This window comes from Anastrepha obliqua, chromosome 5 (genome assembly GCF_027943255.1).
Source record: "Anastrepha obliqua isolate idAnaObli1 chromosome 5, idAnaObli1_1.0, whole genome shotgun sequence".
In the NCBI taxonomy this organism is placed as follows: Eukaryota; Metazoa; Arthropoda; class Insecta; order Diptera; family Tephritidae; genus Anastrepha; species Anastrepha obliqua.
Window position 1 is genome coordinate 49,791,456 of NC_072896.1, and position 13,683 is coordinate 49,805,138.

The following is a 13,683-nucleotide window of genomic DNA, read 5'->3' on the forward strand; positions in this document are numbered from 1 at the left end:
AGATTAAGCGCACAATGCTCACCTTTAATAATCTGTAAAAAAAACTTTGTTCATCCAATCCGTTCTGAAGATATCGAATTTTTTGTCAGTCGAGGCACTACGTACGAAAACGAACTTGCATGAACATGGCTTTGCAGAGTCGTACAGTCGCCGCAACTTCTAGTGTCAATGTGCTGTGATTCCTAGTATGTTGTCTATGCTTTGAGGTTAGAAAAAAATTATTATATATTTTTTATGAAAATGGTTCGACCTGATGAGTGTTGCAATCCGTTGGGGGAAAAGGTCATAATTGCGTACGTCATAATTTATTCCAAATAACCGCTCACAGGGATGTAAAATTCAAACAATATATCGGTAAATACATTTGCAAATCATGTCGTATGAAGATACATAGAGATGGAAGTGTTACTGAAAGTGCAGCGTATATACGTCCAAGTCCACAGTGGGTATAATCTTGATATTTATATACATATATTGTGCATTGAATAGTTATTATTTAGGCAAATAAAGTCAATAAGTTCTCAAAATTTGTGACAGAAAATTTTGATTAATTTTTTCTAGTGTTGACCAAGGAGCAGAAAACGATGAGTCTGAAGTTTCTTCTGATGCAGAAGAATATTCTTTTAGTGAAGCTAATTTTGAAAACCAGGTAATTCAGAATAACCTAAAATTAGAAAAGGTGAACAATATTTTACAGGAACTTGGTGAATCGCCAATAAAAAAACGACGTTTTTCAAAATTAAGTGATATGAATGTCAAAGAGATAATAGTAGAAATCATCAACGAAAAAAAAAAATACCACGAGAGTAAATATTCAACAAGAAAAAAAAATTCAATTCAGCATTTGTGGAGAATATAAGGACTGCTTTACGTGAGAAAAAAAAATACAAATGATAAAATGCATGCAAGTTCGTTTTCGTGCGTAGTGCCTCGACTGACAAAAAATTCGATATCTTCAGAACGGATTGGATGAACAAAGTTTTTTTTACAGATTATTAAAGGTGAGCATTGTGCGCTTAATCTGACTGTAATATTGTCTATTTAGAGCGTGAAGAACGCAAAAATAATTGCCATTTTTCATAAAAATTATTGTTAAAATTTATTGTTTCAACAAATACACAGTCTTTGAACGTTCAATCGGTAGAGTAAACATTTTTCGGTAACCGAAATAAATTTCATCAAATTATCAATTGTAGTTTCTGAGATATTGATTTTACAAAAATATCATGCAAAAAAATTCAATTGTTAATAACATAAACAAAAATTGAAATAAAAAAAAAAATATTCACAGCAATTATTATGTGACAAATTCCCTATCCAAAAATGCATTTGATTTTAAAATCGGGAATTTGATGGAAAATTCGGGGCCCACTTGACGTGGTTTGACTCTTAAGCGATTTTATTTAATTATTTCAGATTCATGCGGTCTATGGAACGTATCTATAGTAATAATATGGGACTAGTGCCCTTTTTTATGCGATTATTTCAGATTTATGCGGTTTTAGCATTTGAAACGTATCTATAGTTTTACTATAGAACTAGTAGCTTTTTTTATGCTGTTTCTTTTTTATGCTGTTTCTTGCGGAACGTATCTACCGCATAAAAACAGAACCTACTGTATATTAAAATGGAGTAGATATACAGTAGGTTCTGTTTTTATGCGGTAGATACGTTCCGCAAGAAACAGCATAAAAAAACAGCATAAAAAAAGCTAATAGTTCTATAGTAAAACTATAGATACGTTTCAAAAGTGCTAAAACTGCATAAATCTGAAATAATGTAATAAAATCGCATAAAAAGGGCACTAGTCCCATATTATAACTATAGATACGTTCCATAGACCGCATGAATCTGAAATAATTAAATAAAATCGCATAAACAAAATATTGTATTTTTGAAAATTATATCTTTATTTAAGAAACGTCAGAATCGAAAAAATAAATTTAAGTCAGAAATAGAATCAGCCAATACCCACATGTTGCGCGTTCGTTTAGGATTTGGCGTAAAATCACTTTCGTCACTTGAGGAAATGTACACGTCTGATCTAGATAGTTATGCAGGCGGTTCCATACTTGTAGGGTTAGCATTTCTGATGTAATCTGTGATGAGTTTTTGCTTAGCTGGTTCAGAATCTTGTTTATATGTACAATACCCGATAGGTCGACATGCATTTTGTAATTAAAAAAAAAACCGCATAAAAAAAAGCTGCATAAAAACAGAACCTACTGTACTTCAATTAAGGTCATGTTAGAGACTTGGCTTAGTATAGAAGAACGATTTGAACTAAATACCCTTATGGCAGTTCACAAAATTGAAAATAAAAATGCACCCGTGTATTCAGCGGAGAGGATTGAATACATAAAAGAAGTACAAAATATGAACTAAGAAACAATAATGAATTTAGAATTAGATATAGACAGAACAATAAGGCACAACATTCAATGTTTTTTATTGGTCTGAAATTGTACAATGCGTTACGAATGGAAATAAATAACGAGATAAGATATATAGCATTTAAACAAAAATTTGTAGAATTCATTAGTAGTAAGAGAAATAGTATAATGTAAGAAATGTGAAGTATTGTTAATACTAAAAATAAATAAATAATAAAAATAATAAAATGTTGGGTATTGATGGAATACCTAACCATGTCCCAAAAAAGTTAATCAAATTCTAAAATATAAATTTCATTCATTAAATGTATTTAGGTACATATCTACATATACATTTAATAAGCGTACGTTGTTTGGATCAATGGTCTTGTGTGACTTAAGATACTCGTATGGTATATGTATCTTTAACTCCTAGTTCGAGCATAGGGCGTCTTGACGATTCGTTAGCATATTAGGTAAGTAGGTTGCTAGTCTTCCTTACCTAGCTTGGTGACAGTTGAGCTATCCGCATCTCCAAGCAGATTTAAACTAAACAAACTACTTAAAACGAAGTGCCGTGTGTTAAATGTTTAATATTTATTGTTCATCAGCAAAACAAAATGAATCTCAAACAATTATATATATATATATAATTGGCGCGTACACCCTTTTTTGGGTGTTTGGCCGAGCTCCTCCTCCTATTTGTGGTGTGCGTCTTGATGTTGTTCCACAAATGGAGGCAGATATTTTTATGAGGAGCTTTTTCATGGCAGAATACACTCGGAGGTTTGCCATTGACTGCCGAGGGGCGACCGCTTTTAGAAAAATGTTTTTATTAACTTTGGTTTCAGCGAGATTCGAACCAACGTTCTCTCTGTGAATTCCGAATGGTAATCACGCACGAATCCATTCGGCTACGGCAGCCGCCGTAAGATACTATACTTTCGAAATATCGAGAAAACAAAAAATCGATTTTTTGACATTTTTAGACCACCGGGTGCCCTTTAGGCGATGATGACGTTGCTAGGAAGTGTGTGTATAATTTTAGAAACCAAGATATTAGAAATTGCTGCTACCATACGTGTTCAATGTACTTTGATTCTACCATTCTTTGCATAAAACCAAAGCCGAGTCTATCAAGGAGGTATTGCTTGTCATGTGACTTATTTTCTTTTTTTTTGCCTTGATAAGAGCAATGCACGGAGTACAGATTACTAATCAATGCTATCATTCATAGGTGTAATGTTCGTTGTACAAAAACACAAGTAAAACACTCTTCTTCTTCCTATATTTTGACAGACAGTCTTGGTGTGAGTTTGACAGGTCTTTTTGCTTGAGCGTATTGGCGAAGTTGCTATGCCAAATTCGAACATTAAAAAAAATAGAATAACGGCAAAAAAAATTGAAAATGTTAGCTTTGATTAGGAAAATTTACAATAACAAATATTTTTACAATTTTTAGCAATAATAATGATTTTTTTTGAGAAATATCTAAATTTTTACGTAATTTTTTATGAAATTTAATAGTTTCGTATGCAACCTGCCATTCTGGATGCAGGTGATCTCAGTTGCCGTCTTTTTTTGACAACCAGCTGAGAGTGTTTTTACTTATGGATCTGTACAATGGTAATGTCAAACTGCGAGAGGAATGTCGGATTTTAACTTCACAACCAGGAGCAAATTAAAATTTTTGGCAAAAATCCATCAAACTGCAAGGAAATCATACGTGGCGGCGTTTGTAGTTGCACTATTTTTTTGTATTTTGACCGCCTTGACAGATTCGCCTTGCGTAAAACTGTATGCCCCTCCATTTGTGGGTCAACATGAATACATCATAAATTGCAGGAGATGCCTGCCCAAATATTCAACAAAAGATGTACGCGTTAATACAAATATACTTTAAGTTAAAAAGTTTTGGCACAGAGAGAGTTTTTTACAATACTCGCAATGTTTTCAATTTGAGTTTTTTCCCTTAATTTTGAATAAAATAAAGTTCATATTTTAAAACTGTATACAAGAATAAAAAAATCATGAAAAATTGATATTGCGAATATTATAAAATGTTACTGGGCCCAAACTTGTTTAACTTACTGTATGTTTATCGCTAATCTGTTATAGAAATGTTGACAAAACCCAATTAGATTACATATCTACAAGTATTTCAATCTTGGCCGTAGGATGACTCGTATTAACATACATAAATATACAGTGGGTAACTTTAAAAGATTAAGTTACCCACTGTATAAGTTCATATGTATACAGTGTTTAAAAATACTTTCTTGAATACAGTGTTCTCCCTCCCAACGAACACCTCTCTTAAGCGGACACCTCCCATACCCCTTTTTCAGTCCCTCATGAGTCCGTTTAAGAGAGAGTACACTGTAGATGGTCAATTGAATCGAATTATGCCGCATTAAAAATACAATCATTCGAATATTTTTGTTCTTGTTTTTGTCTAAAATTTCATCAATCGATAAATTTGACTTTTGAGTAATCGATGTTTTCAATTATTTATCTTATTGAGTAAAATATAATTTATTAAAATTATGAATAATTACTCGAACAACCCTAATTTCACTTTAAATATTTTTGAAAGAAATCATAAAAACTTTTTTTTTTGTTTTATTCCAAGTATAGAAGAAGTAAACTCAAATTAAAGGTGCGCAGGAAGAATATGAGTTATATTACAAACAATGAAAGCGAGAAACAAAATCCAGTTCTTCGTGAAGAATCAACAATACAATCCTCTACAGTGACTGCAGTGGCCGCTTCTATAAACTCGACAACATTAAGCGGCTCACAAATTTTTGGAACGATTGCAGAGCAAATCGAAAGCGCCGAAAATGGTAGTAGTACCCAGAGGGACGCAACGCTAAAAGAAACTAGTGTTGGGCATCAGTTTTCTGCATCAAACATAGAATATTTGACTCCAATAAAAGATAAATCTATGTTTGCTGCTAGCGATGATGGGGAACTGGTAGGCAAAGTAATCGCTGAGCGCGATGAAGACCGTAAGGCAGCGGTTGCGGGTACGACCACGAATATCACTACAACTACACCTGCTGATGCGAGTCACCGAGTAAAATTTCAGCAAACAAGTGATAATTCGTCTCTTTACGATTCGGCAACAACAAACATTGCAACTGCTGCAACGGATGCTGAGAATGCAGGCGAGGTGGGGGATGGTACAAGAGTGCCTCGTTTTATTAAAGACGCATTCGGTACACCAGTAACAATAATAAATGCAACAAAAACAACCGATTCGCTTTTGGCATCATCTGCACCAACAACAACGTCATCTAAACCATCAACACCACCCACGCCACCGTCATCACCGACATCGTCTACTTTACCAATGTCAAAATCTGTGGTGACCGCACAATGCAGCGCAACAGTTCTTACGCACATCTCAAGCGATCCCTCATTCGGTATGCAGTCGCAGTTGCGTCGCAATCAGCAGCAACAGAAAATGAAAAGCTATCATGACACTAAACAGGCAACGATGTGGTCTAAAGAATCTGTTCTGGGGACAAGCGCTACTGTGAGCATCGATGCAACGTCGCTCAACACACCAGCGGCGTTGGCAAACTACACGGGTATTATAATAAAAAGTGGTGCATTCAGTGCTACGGTTTCACCATGTTCAATACGCAAAATCTCCGATCCGAACACTATGTTGCCTCGCCGTGTATCATTCCCGAAAAGTGACAATGAGCTGGTCACAGGCTACTTGGAGCCAGCCAATCCGTGGGGACAAGGTGAGTGATTTGTATGCAATAAAAATGTGATTCATAATGTAAAAATGAAATTTATTCAATTCAAGATGTGATGTATGTATGAACAAAGGAATAATTGTCAACATTTGCTTGCACGCAACTGCCTTTATTTTTTTACGGTCATATACTAAATCTTAAACAAACGTAAAGTAAAGGAACGTAATGAATATTTAAAAAAAGAATTGCAGAGAACAAGTAATGACTTTGAATGCAAAATTACGCAATTTTCTCGTTTTTGCTGTTGTAACAGTAATGCAGCAATGTTATAGTAATGCAGCATTCAAGCAATGTTCTGATTGTTGGTGTTATTATTGTTGCCACAACAACAATACGTCCCAAACATATGCAATTGTTTGGTTGCTTGCTTTGCTCTTCTGTCCGATGATAGAAGATACATAAATACATACAAATGTGTGTGTGTAGATTAATATTATATTGACGCCATAGTTAAAAGTGATTGTGCTTAGCAGGTCGACCAGGACATGATAAAAAAGTTTTAATATAATAGCGTTTGCCGCACGCCATTTAAATCGCATAAAATAAATTTCCTTCAGAGGCGACACAAGACTGTGGGTTATTTCTTCTATAGAAAACTATCAAAGCGCACACCTAAATCTGAAGAGATATTTGGATTAAATACCCGTCAAGGATATAGGTTGAGCATTTTTGCACGTCTATGTATGTACATATGTACTACATACCTACATAGTGTTTATTTTGCAAATTTCCAGTTAAAAATGTAACTTTTTGTGTGTTTTCAGTATTTCTCTCTCTCTCTGTATGCGGCTTTGTCATCACGTTTTTTCAGTTGCGTAAATTACAACAAAAAATTAGCTGAAACAATACATTCCTACGTTAATTCATTAAATAGAAAACACAAAGAGGAATGAATTTGCTTACTTAATATAAGAAAATGAAAACAACAAACAATAAAATTAAGTTATCTCCTCGAATATGTTGTTAGGGGTCGCTATTAAAGTGTCGTTGTCGTTCGTGGTGACAAACGTGAGTCTACACCTCGAAAAGGCAACAGGCTGGCATAAAAAACTGTTTTGGCGCTTCGCTTTCTGTTTTATTTGGTTTCGCTTAGTTTAAAAGTGCTCTTCCGATGAAACAATAATCATGAATATGTCATATTGCAGGAACTATTCAAGCTAGGCAGTCGCTGTAGCCAAATGGTTGGTGCGTGACTACCATTCGGAAGTGCACAGGTTCGAATCTTCGTGCATGAAACTCCAAATTATAACAAACGTTTTTTCTCTAGTACGGTACACTAGACAGGGCTAGTTTACTGGGTTTTTTCTAATAGCGGCTGCCGCTCGGCGGGCAATGGCAAACCTCTTGAGTGTATTTCTGCCATAAAAAAGCTTCTCATAAAAAATCATCTGAAAGACGCACAGCTCAAATTAGAGGAGTAGCTCGGCCAAACACCCAAAAAGGGTGTGAGCGCGAATTATATATTATATATATATATATACATACATACAAACTAAACCGGTTAAACTTAACATACAGTCAGTCAAATAAGTCTTGGCACAGTGATTTTTTTTACAATATTCACAATGTTTTTCATAATTTTGTATGAGTTATTAATGTAAATGCAAAAAAATTTCGAACTTTTTACCCAGAACTAAAATTTTTTTGGTGTGCAGGTTTATACTAATTTAATTTTAGTAAGAAAAGGACACGTTTGGAATTACCGAAATTTTTCTGCTGCCGATCTGTGCATTCAAGCGTCGATGGAAGAATATGTGCAATATCTTGAGCAAAAAAAAAAAACAAGAAATACTAGAATTAAATAAACTAGAAAACTGCATACCGGAAAAAATTTTAATTTGTGAGTAAAAAGTTCGAAATTTTTTTGAAAAATGTATGAATTTGGTTTTACTGTTGCATAGAGTTTGAAACTTTAAAATGTGTGGTTTTTATGGTAATATAAACTATATTTTTATACAAAATTAGCGAATAAAAAAATGGCATGAACAATGAAAATTCTGTAAAAAATTGCACTGTGCCAAAAATTTTTTCACTGCATATATGTATGTATGTAACTAATTACATTAGCGGACATTGAAATTCAGACACCTCAAAAATAATGCTTTTCGTCTCCTGTAACAGTATGTTTAGTAATCGGAATTCAATAGCAAATAATTGATATTTACATATATTAGGCCTCTTCTTTTCACCAAGAGTTAGTAAGTGGCGAATAGATGATGTAACTGGTACAAATTAAAATATGTCGGAAACGCGGAAAGATAGCTGCCTTAAATTACAAGTGTTGGTAAGGCAGTGCGATATGCCAGTCTAATAATACGTTCACATATAAGTAGATGATCTACTTTTTCGCGCTTAACTCAAAATCCGTAATTAAAGCGCGTAAAAGCGCGATTTCCCATACAAAATTTCTCTCCCAAAAACTGATATTATAAAATAATCCTAGATAATAGCGATACTCTTTGACATACAACCCTGTGTTTTCTGTATTATCGATAATTATTATTAAGGATAATTATTAATCGATAAGCATCAAAATAAAAACTAAATGAAAGGGATGCCGGCAAAGAAAACAGGTCTGTAAATATAATTCTAACAAAATTTTTGTTAATTATTATGAATTAGGGATTCATTTTACAGAAAAAAACGTGTGTCCATAAACGTTTAGTCCTCTTATCCCTCATGCGCATTGCTACCAACTGTTTATTATTAGCAGCCAAATGCGCAATTAAATTAGCTATTCCTTCTCCTTGTATTTTCTTCATATCGTTAATAATAATTAAAGAAACCAAAAATACCGAAATATTCCACCAAAATAATTTCTATAAAGAAAAACCTTTCAAAGCAGTATTGACAGCTGATAGTCAATTTTGCAGGTAATTGCCATATGTGAACGGGTAGATTAATTTGGTGGTCGCTAGCGGCGAATCTTACTCGATACTATGTCGTTGCTTTCGCATGCAAAGTTTTCGTCAAGTTAATCGAGCAGAAGAGGCATATTATTTTGTAATGCTTCCTTTATGAGGAACTTTTCCTTTTCCCCATAAACGAATGCAAGAAATGTTTTTATGTAGAGGAATTATGCAACACTTTAAGGGAAACAAATTATTAAAAGGCAACGAGAGTTTCGAGCCACTTTAAACTTGCACTTTATTATACTAAAATTTATTAAAAGTTTGAAATTGCGATGAAAATTTGCTGATTTTTTTAAATTTGGGCAAAGTTTGAAATTTGGATTTATATGTTTTGTTTAGGAGAATGAACTGTATTTTCATAAAAAATGATTAAAATGAAATGAGAAGCGAATAAATTGACAAAACTTGAGTGATGGTCCCTGTGGCATAGTTATTACTTGCACCGTATACAGGGTGGGCCATCTAAGATTTGAAACTGGAAATAGGTTTAGGTAAGAAATAGTGATTTTTTTTCAATGTAGGCAAGCTTTTTTTATTTGAGGTAAATAAAATACAGTTGAAGCGGGTTAATATCGTTGTTGTTGCAATCGCATAAACATTCACCATAAATGTTTGGCGAATGCTGCTGGAGTGACAGTCCTTGGCCGGATATAACTCTGGCTTTTTTAGCTAACTTAGAACCGAGTAACGTGGGATCGGACCAGTTGATGTGCTGGGTTGTTCTTACACATTTTTAGACAAAAGTTCCCCAAAAATGTATGGAGAATATTTTATTCTGTTATAACAAAAACAACAATCTAAAGTCAACAAACGCAAAATTTCCCATTATCGTATACCCAATTACCGAATACTTCATTTCAATTCTTATATTTATCGAAATCACTCAAAAAACGACTATGAAATTGTAGATAATCACAAATTTCAAAGGAGTGGCGCGCTGCTATTTTTTCTCAAACAAAATTACAAATGCAAGGTCTTTTTTATGTGATCTTGTGTAGTTGATTCATAGAAATCGTGGTCACAAATGGCTTGCTGTAAAATTTCAATATTTTTGCAGCAGAAATTTCATAGTGCGAAATTAAAATTGTAAAGTTTGAATTACATGCATATAAGTATATTTCCAGGTCCTAGTTCTCTCAGTTTTTGATAGTTTTGATAATCCTTTTCAGGGCGAATATCCATTCGGAGTTTTACGATGGCGTGTCGAGTAACGAACGCAATAAAGTTTTATTTTAGTTTTTTAATGTTTTATGTACGCATTAGTTTTTCAATCAGACCAACTGCCGCTGTGCCGAACAAATGCGTACTATGCTACGACGACGACATAATCACGTTATCGTTTTGGTTACATTTCATATTTTCCTTTATGAGCTTATGTGTCATTATTGTGCGTTCTTTTTCTGCTTAAATTTCATTAATTCGCACAAGTCTAATTAAACTTTGCATGCGTATATTGTCGTGATATTTGGCACTTATTTGCTATCTTAATGTCGTCTCTTTGGATTGGTTGATTGCTAGTATCGGTTTGTGTTATCGAACTATATTAGGAAAAGGGGTTTGTTTGTTTGTTTTCAAAGTTTCTCCTTAACATATACGTAACTACGCACGAATAAAATATTATGTATATTAATTATTTATCTATTATGTTGTTGCCCTTATGTGTTGTTCGAAAACTACGCGGTTTCGAAAGTTACACTCTATAATAAGGTTAGAAATTAATGTCGAATTTAACTTAAAATAAATACATTTGTCCTGTCCACATGATAAATTCGATTTCGTCATCTCAACGTCAGGCCTTATGACCCGCAGTGAAAATCATGCATTAAATTATACATACCTAATTTTTGCTCTTTCGCGATGGGCTCATTTTTAAGGATTCTTTGTTAGTTATTGTATGTTTTCCATTATTTATTTTTAATAGGCAGACATCATCCCATATGGCACCAATAATGGGCATTTCATACTCTTAGGCGCAAACATTTCCTTCGTCCAAATAATGTAAGGCTGAATTAGCGGTGTCATACCATAACACCATAACTTTAACCATATTTTAAGGTTAAATTAGAGGTGTCATACCATAACGCCATAACCTTAACCATATCTTTACCATAACGATATTTGCTGTCCTCTGTTATTGGTGCCATAGCTATGAGAAGGACCTCTCCGAGCCGTTGGATACCAACCTAGGTTTCAGGCAGGGTGACTCTCTGTCGTGTGACTTCTTTAACATGATGTTGTGCGAGCCGCAGAACTTAATCGCTCAGGCACAATTTTTTATAAGAGCGTACAAATGTTGGCGTATGCCAATCATATTGATATCATCGGCCTAACAACCGCTCTGTTAGTTCTGCTTTTTCCAAACTGGATGAAGATGTAAAGCGAATAGGTGATAAATGAGGACAAAACGAAGTACCTCTTTTCATAAAAAGAAAAAAAACAGTCGGAGCATTCGCGTGAGAGACTTCTTTTATCTAGAAACCAGCATTAATACCGATAACAACGTCAGCCTTGAAATCCAACGTAGAATCTCCCTTGCCAACAAGTGCTACTATTGGAGTAAAGTCGTCTCTCGCCGAACACAACTAACACTTTATAATGCTCTCATCATGCCCGTCCTAACGTATGGCGCAGAAGCGTGGACGATGACAACATCCGATGAAGCTACGCTTGGAGTGTTTGGCTGGGTAATGCCGTCGGAATGTCTACAAACGCTCCGGCTCTGAAAATATTCGATGCGGTACCAGCTGGTGGTAGCAGAGGCAGAGGAAAACCTCCTCCCCCTACATGGGAAAGATCAGGTGGAAAAGTACTTGACTTCGCTTGGTGTTTCCAACTGGTGCCGGTTAGCACGAGAAAGAAACGACTGGCACGCTTTGTTAAACTCGGCCAAAATCGCGTAAGCGGTTATCGCGCCAATCAAAAAGAAGAAGAAGCCATGAGCAGCTGATACTTATATACATTGCCAGTGTTTCTCTACAAATTTCTAACCCCTTACGTTGATATGAATCCCCAACCCTGGGTTATCTCCGGCCAAAGACAGCCATTTCACCAATATTTACCAAAAATATATGGGAAGCTTTTGCTCAGATTATCTCGTTAATGCCTGAACAGCGACTGATTGGATATTTGTATGAAAAGAACGGACGGAATTCTGCTGCCGTATTCCCGTTGACGTGGCAGCCGAAATTACTCTCGCAATGTTGTTTTGGATGGTCGAAGCTGGTAATCTATCATCCTTGGGATAATATTTTATGCTGTTACTATAACAATAACCATTGTTATTGGTTTTTTCAAATTGGTTTTAACTGATTCAAAAATATAAAACTTACTCCGCCGTAGCCGAATAAGTTAGCGTGTGATTACCATTCGGATTTCAGAGAGAACGTAGTTCCGAATCTCGGTGAGTGACCAAAATGAAGAAAAAGTTCTTTCTTATAACGGTCGCCCCTAGGCATAAAAAATATCTGCCGTTCGGAGTCGGCTTGAAACTGTAGGTCTCTCCATTTGTGGAATAATATCAAGACGCACACCACAAAAAAAGGAGAAGTGCGGCCAAATACCCAAGATGGGTGCACGTGCCATCATCTGACAAGGCTCGTTTTTTTAGAAGTCTATAGCAACATTTTTTTGAAGTAGTGTATTTTTTTTAATATATGGTGGAGCTTCTCATACCGCAAATACATATTCCAATATGTGAAGAAGCCCGACTTATACTAAACGACCATGTACTTCACATGCCCATTTGAACCAACTTATGAAACACAACGTTGAGATTACACGGGCCTAGTTGAGCACCTATCTACGCAGATCTTACTACTGTTATTATAACAACAAGTACATCTTTTCAATTAGCGGACCTCAGGCGCATGATTTCCAATTTTGTTTTTAAAACTTCTTAAAATATTCCGTTGTTTGTTTCTGAATTTTCACTGAATTTCGGCAAATTTGACTGCATAATTCCAAAACACTTGCATTCTTACTCACCTTTACTCATTAAATACAGTCGAATTATTGCTGTAATTTTTGGCAATAGTTTAGTTTATTCTGTACCTACATACATATGTATGTATGTATGTACTATATACACAATATGTATGTGCGTGTATGACTTAGTTGGCTTGTTGCACCGAATAATTGGATTTCGTTCATTTTATTTCGCAATTTAAAAATAGTTCCGATTTAGAGGGTCATTGTAAGTATTTTACTGCGAGTATTTTCGACTCGTTCTTTTTTCAAAAAAATTTTCGACTAGGTACTCTCCTCAGAAGTATTTATCAGACCAATTTTTTGTTTGTTAGAGGTGGGTGTTTAAATTGTGGCTAATTATTAAGGAGCGCCATGCATGGGTTTTTTCGTTATAGCTATCGTCAGTCTAATTATTGGCACTAGCTCGTTTTTTATTGTATTTTTTGTTTGCTTTTAATTGCATTTCATTATTTCAAGTATTTTGCTTTTGTTTGTGACGTGTGAGTCGCTGAGTGTTTCGGTAGAACACGTGATGAAGCATCATTGTCGTTGATACTGACAATTCAATAACACTTTGAGTTGCCTAATTAGCAAAACAGCTCACATTCTCGCTTTTAATATGTATTTACTGGATTTCGTTACGCATACATATGTAAAGGG

At 34.8% G+C, this 13,683-nt stretch overlaps 1 protein-coding gene across 5 annotated transcripts in view; it reads left to right on the forward strand.

Moving 5' to 3' along the window:
* Window positions 1-13,683, forward strand: part of LOC129248382 (serine-rich adhesin for platelets) — a 62,231-nt gene that overhangs the window by 24,448 nt on the left and 24,100 nt on the right. For 3 of the 5 annotated variants that reach the window (XM_054887909.1, XM_054887910.1, XM_054887912.1), the window contains exon 2: window positions 5,010-6,130. In XM_054887909.1, coding sequence (XP_054743884.1) covers window positions 5,010-6,130 — 1,121 coding nt within the window. Of the gene's footprint in view, window positions 1-5,004; window positions 6,131-13,683 lie in introns of all 5 variants that reach the window. The other 2 variants (XM_054887911.1, XM_054887908.1) reach the window with 1 other exon arrangement.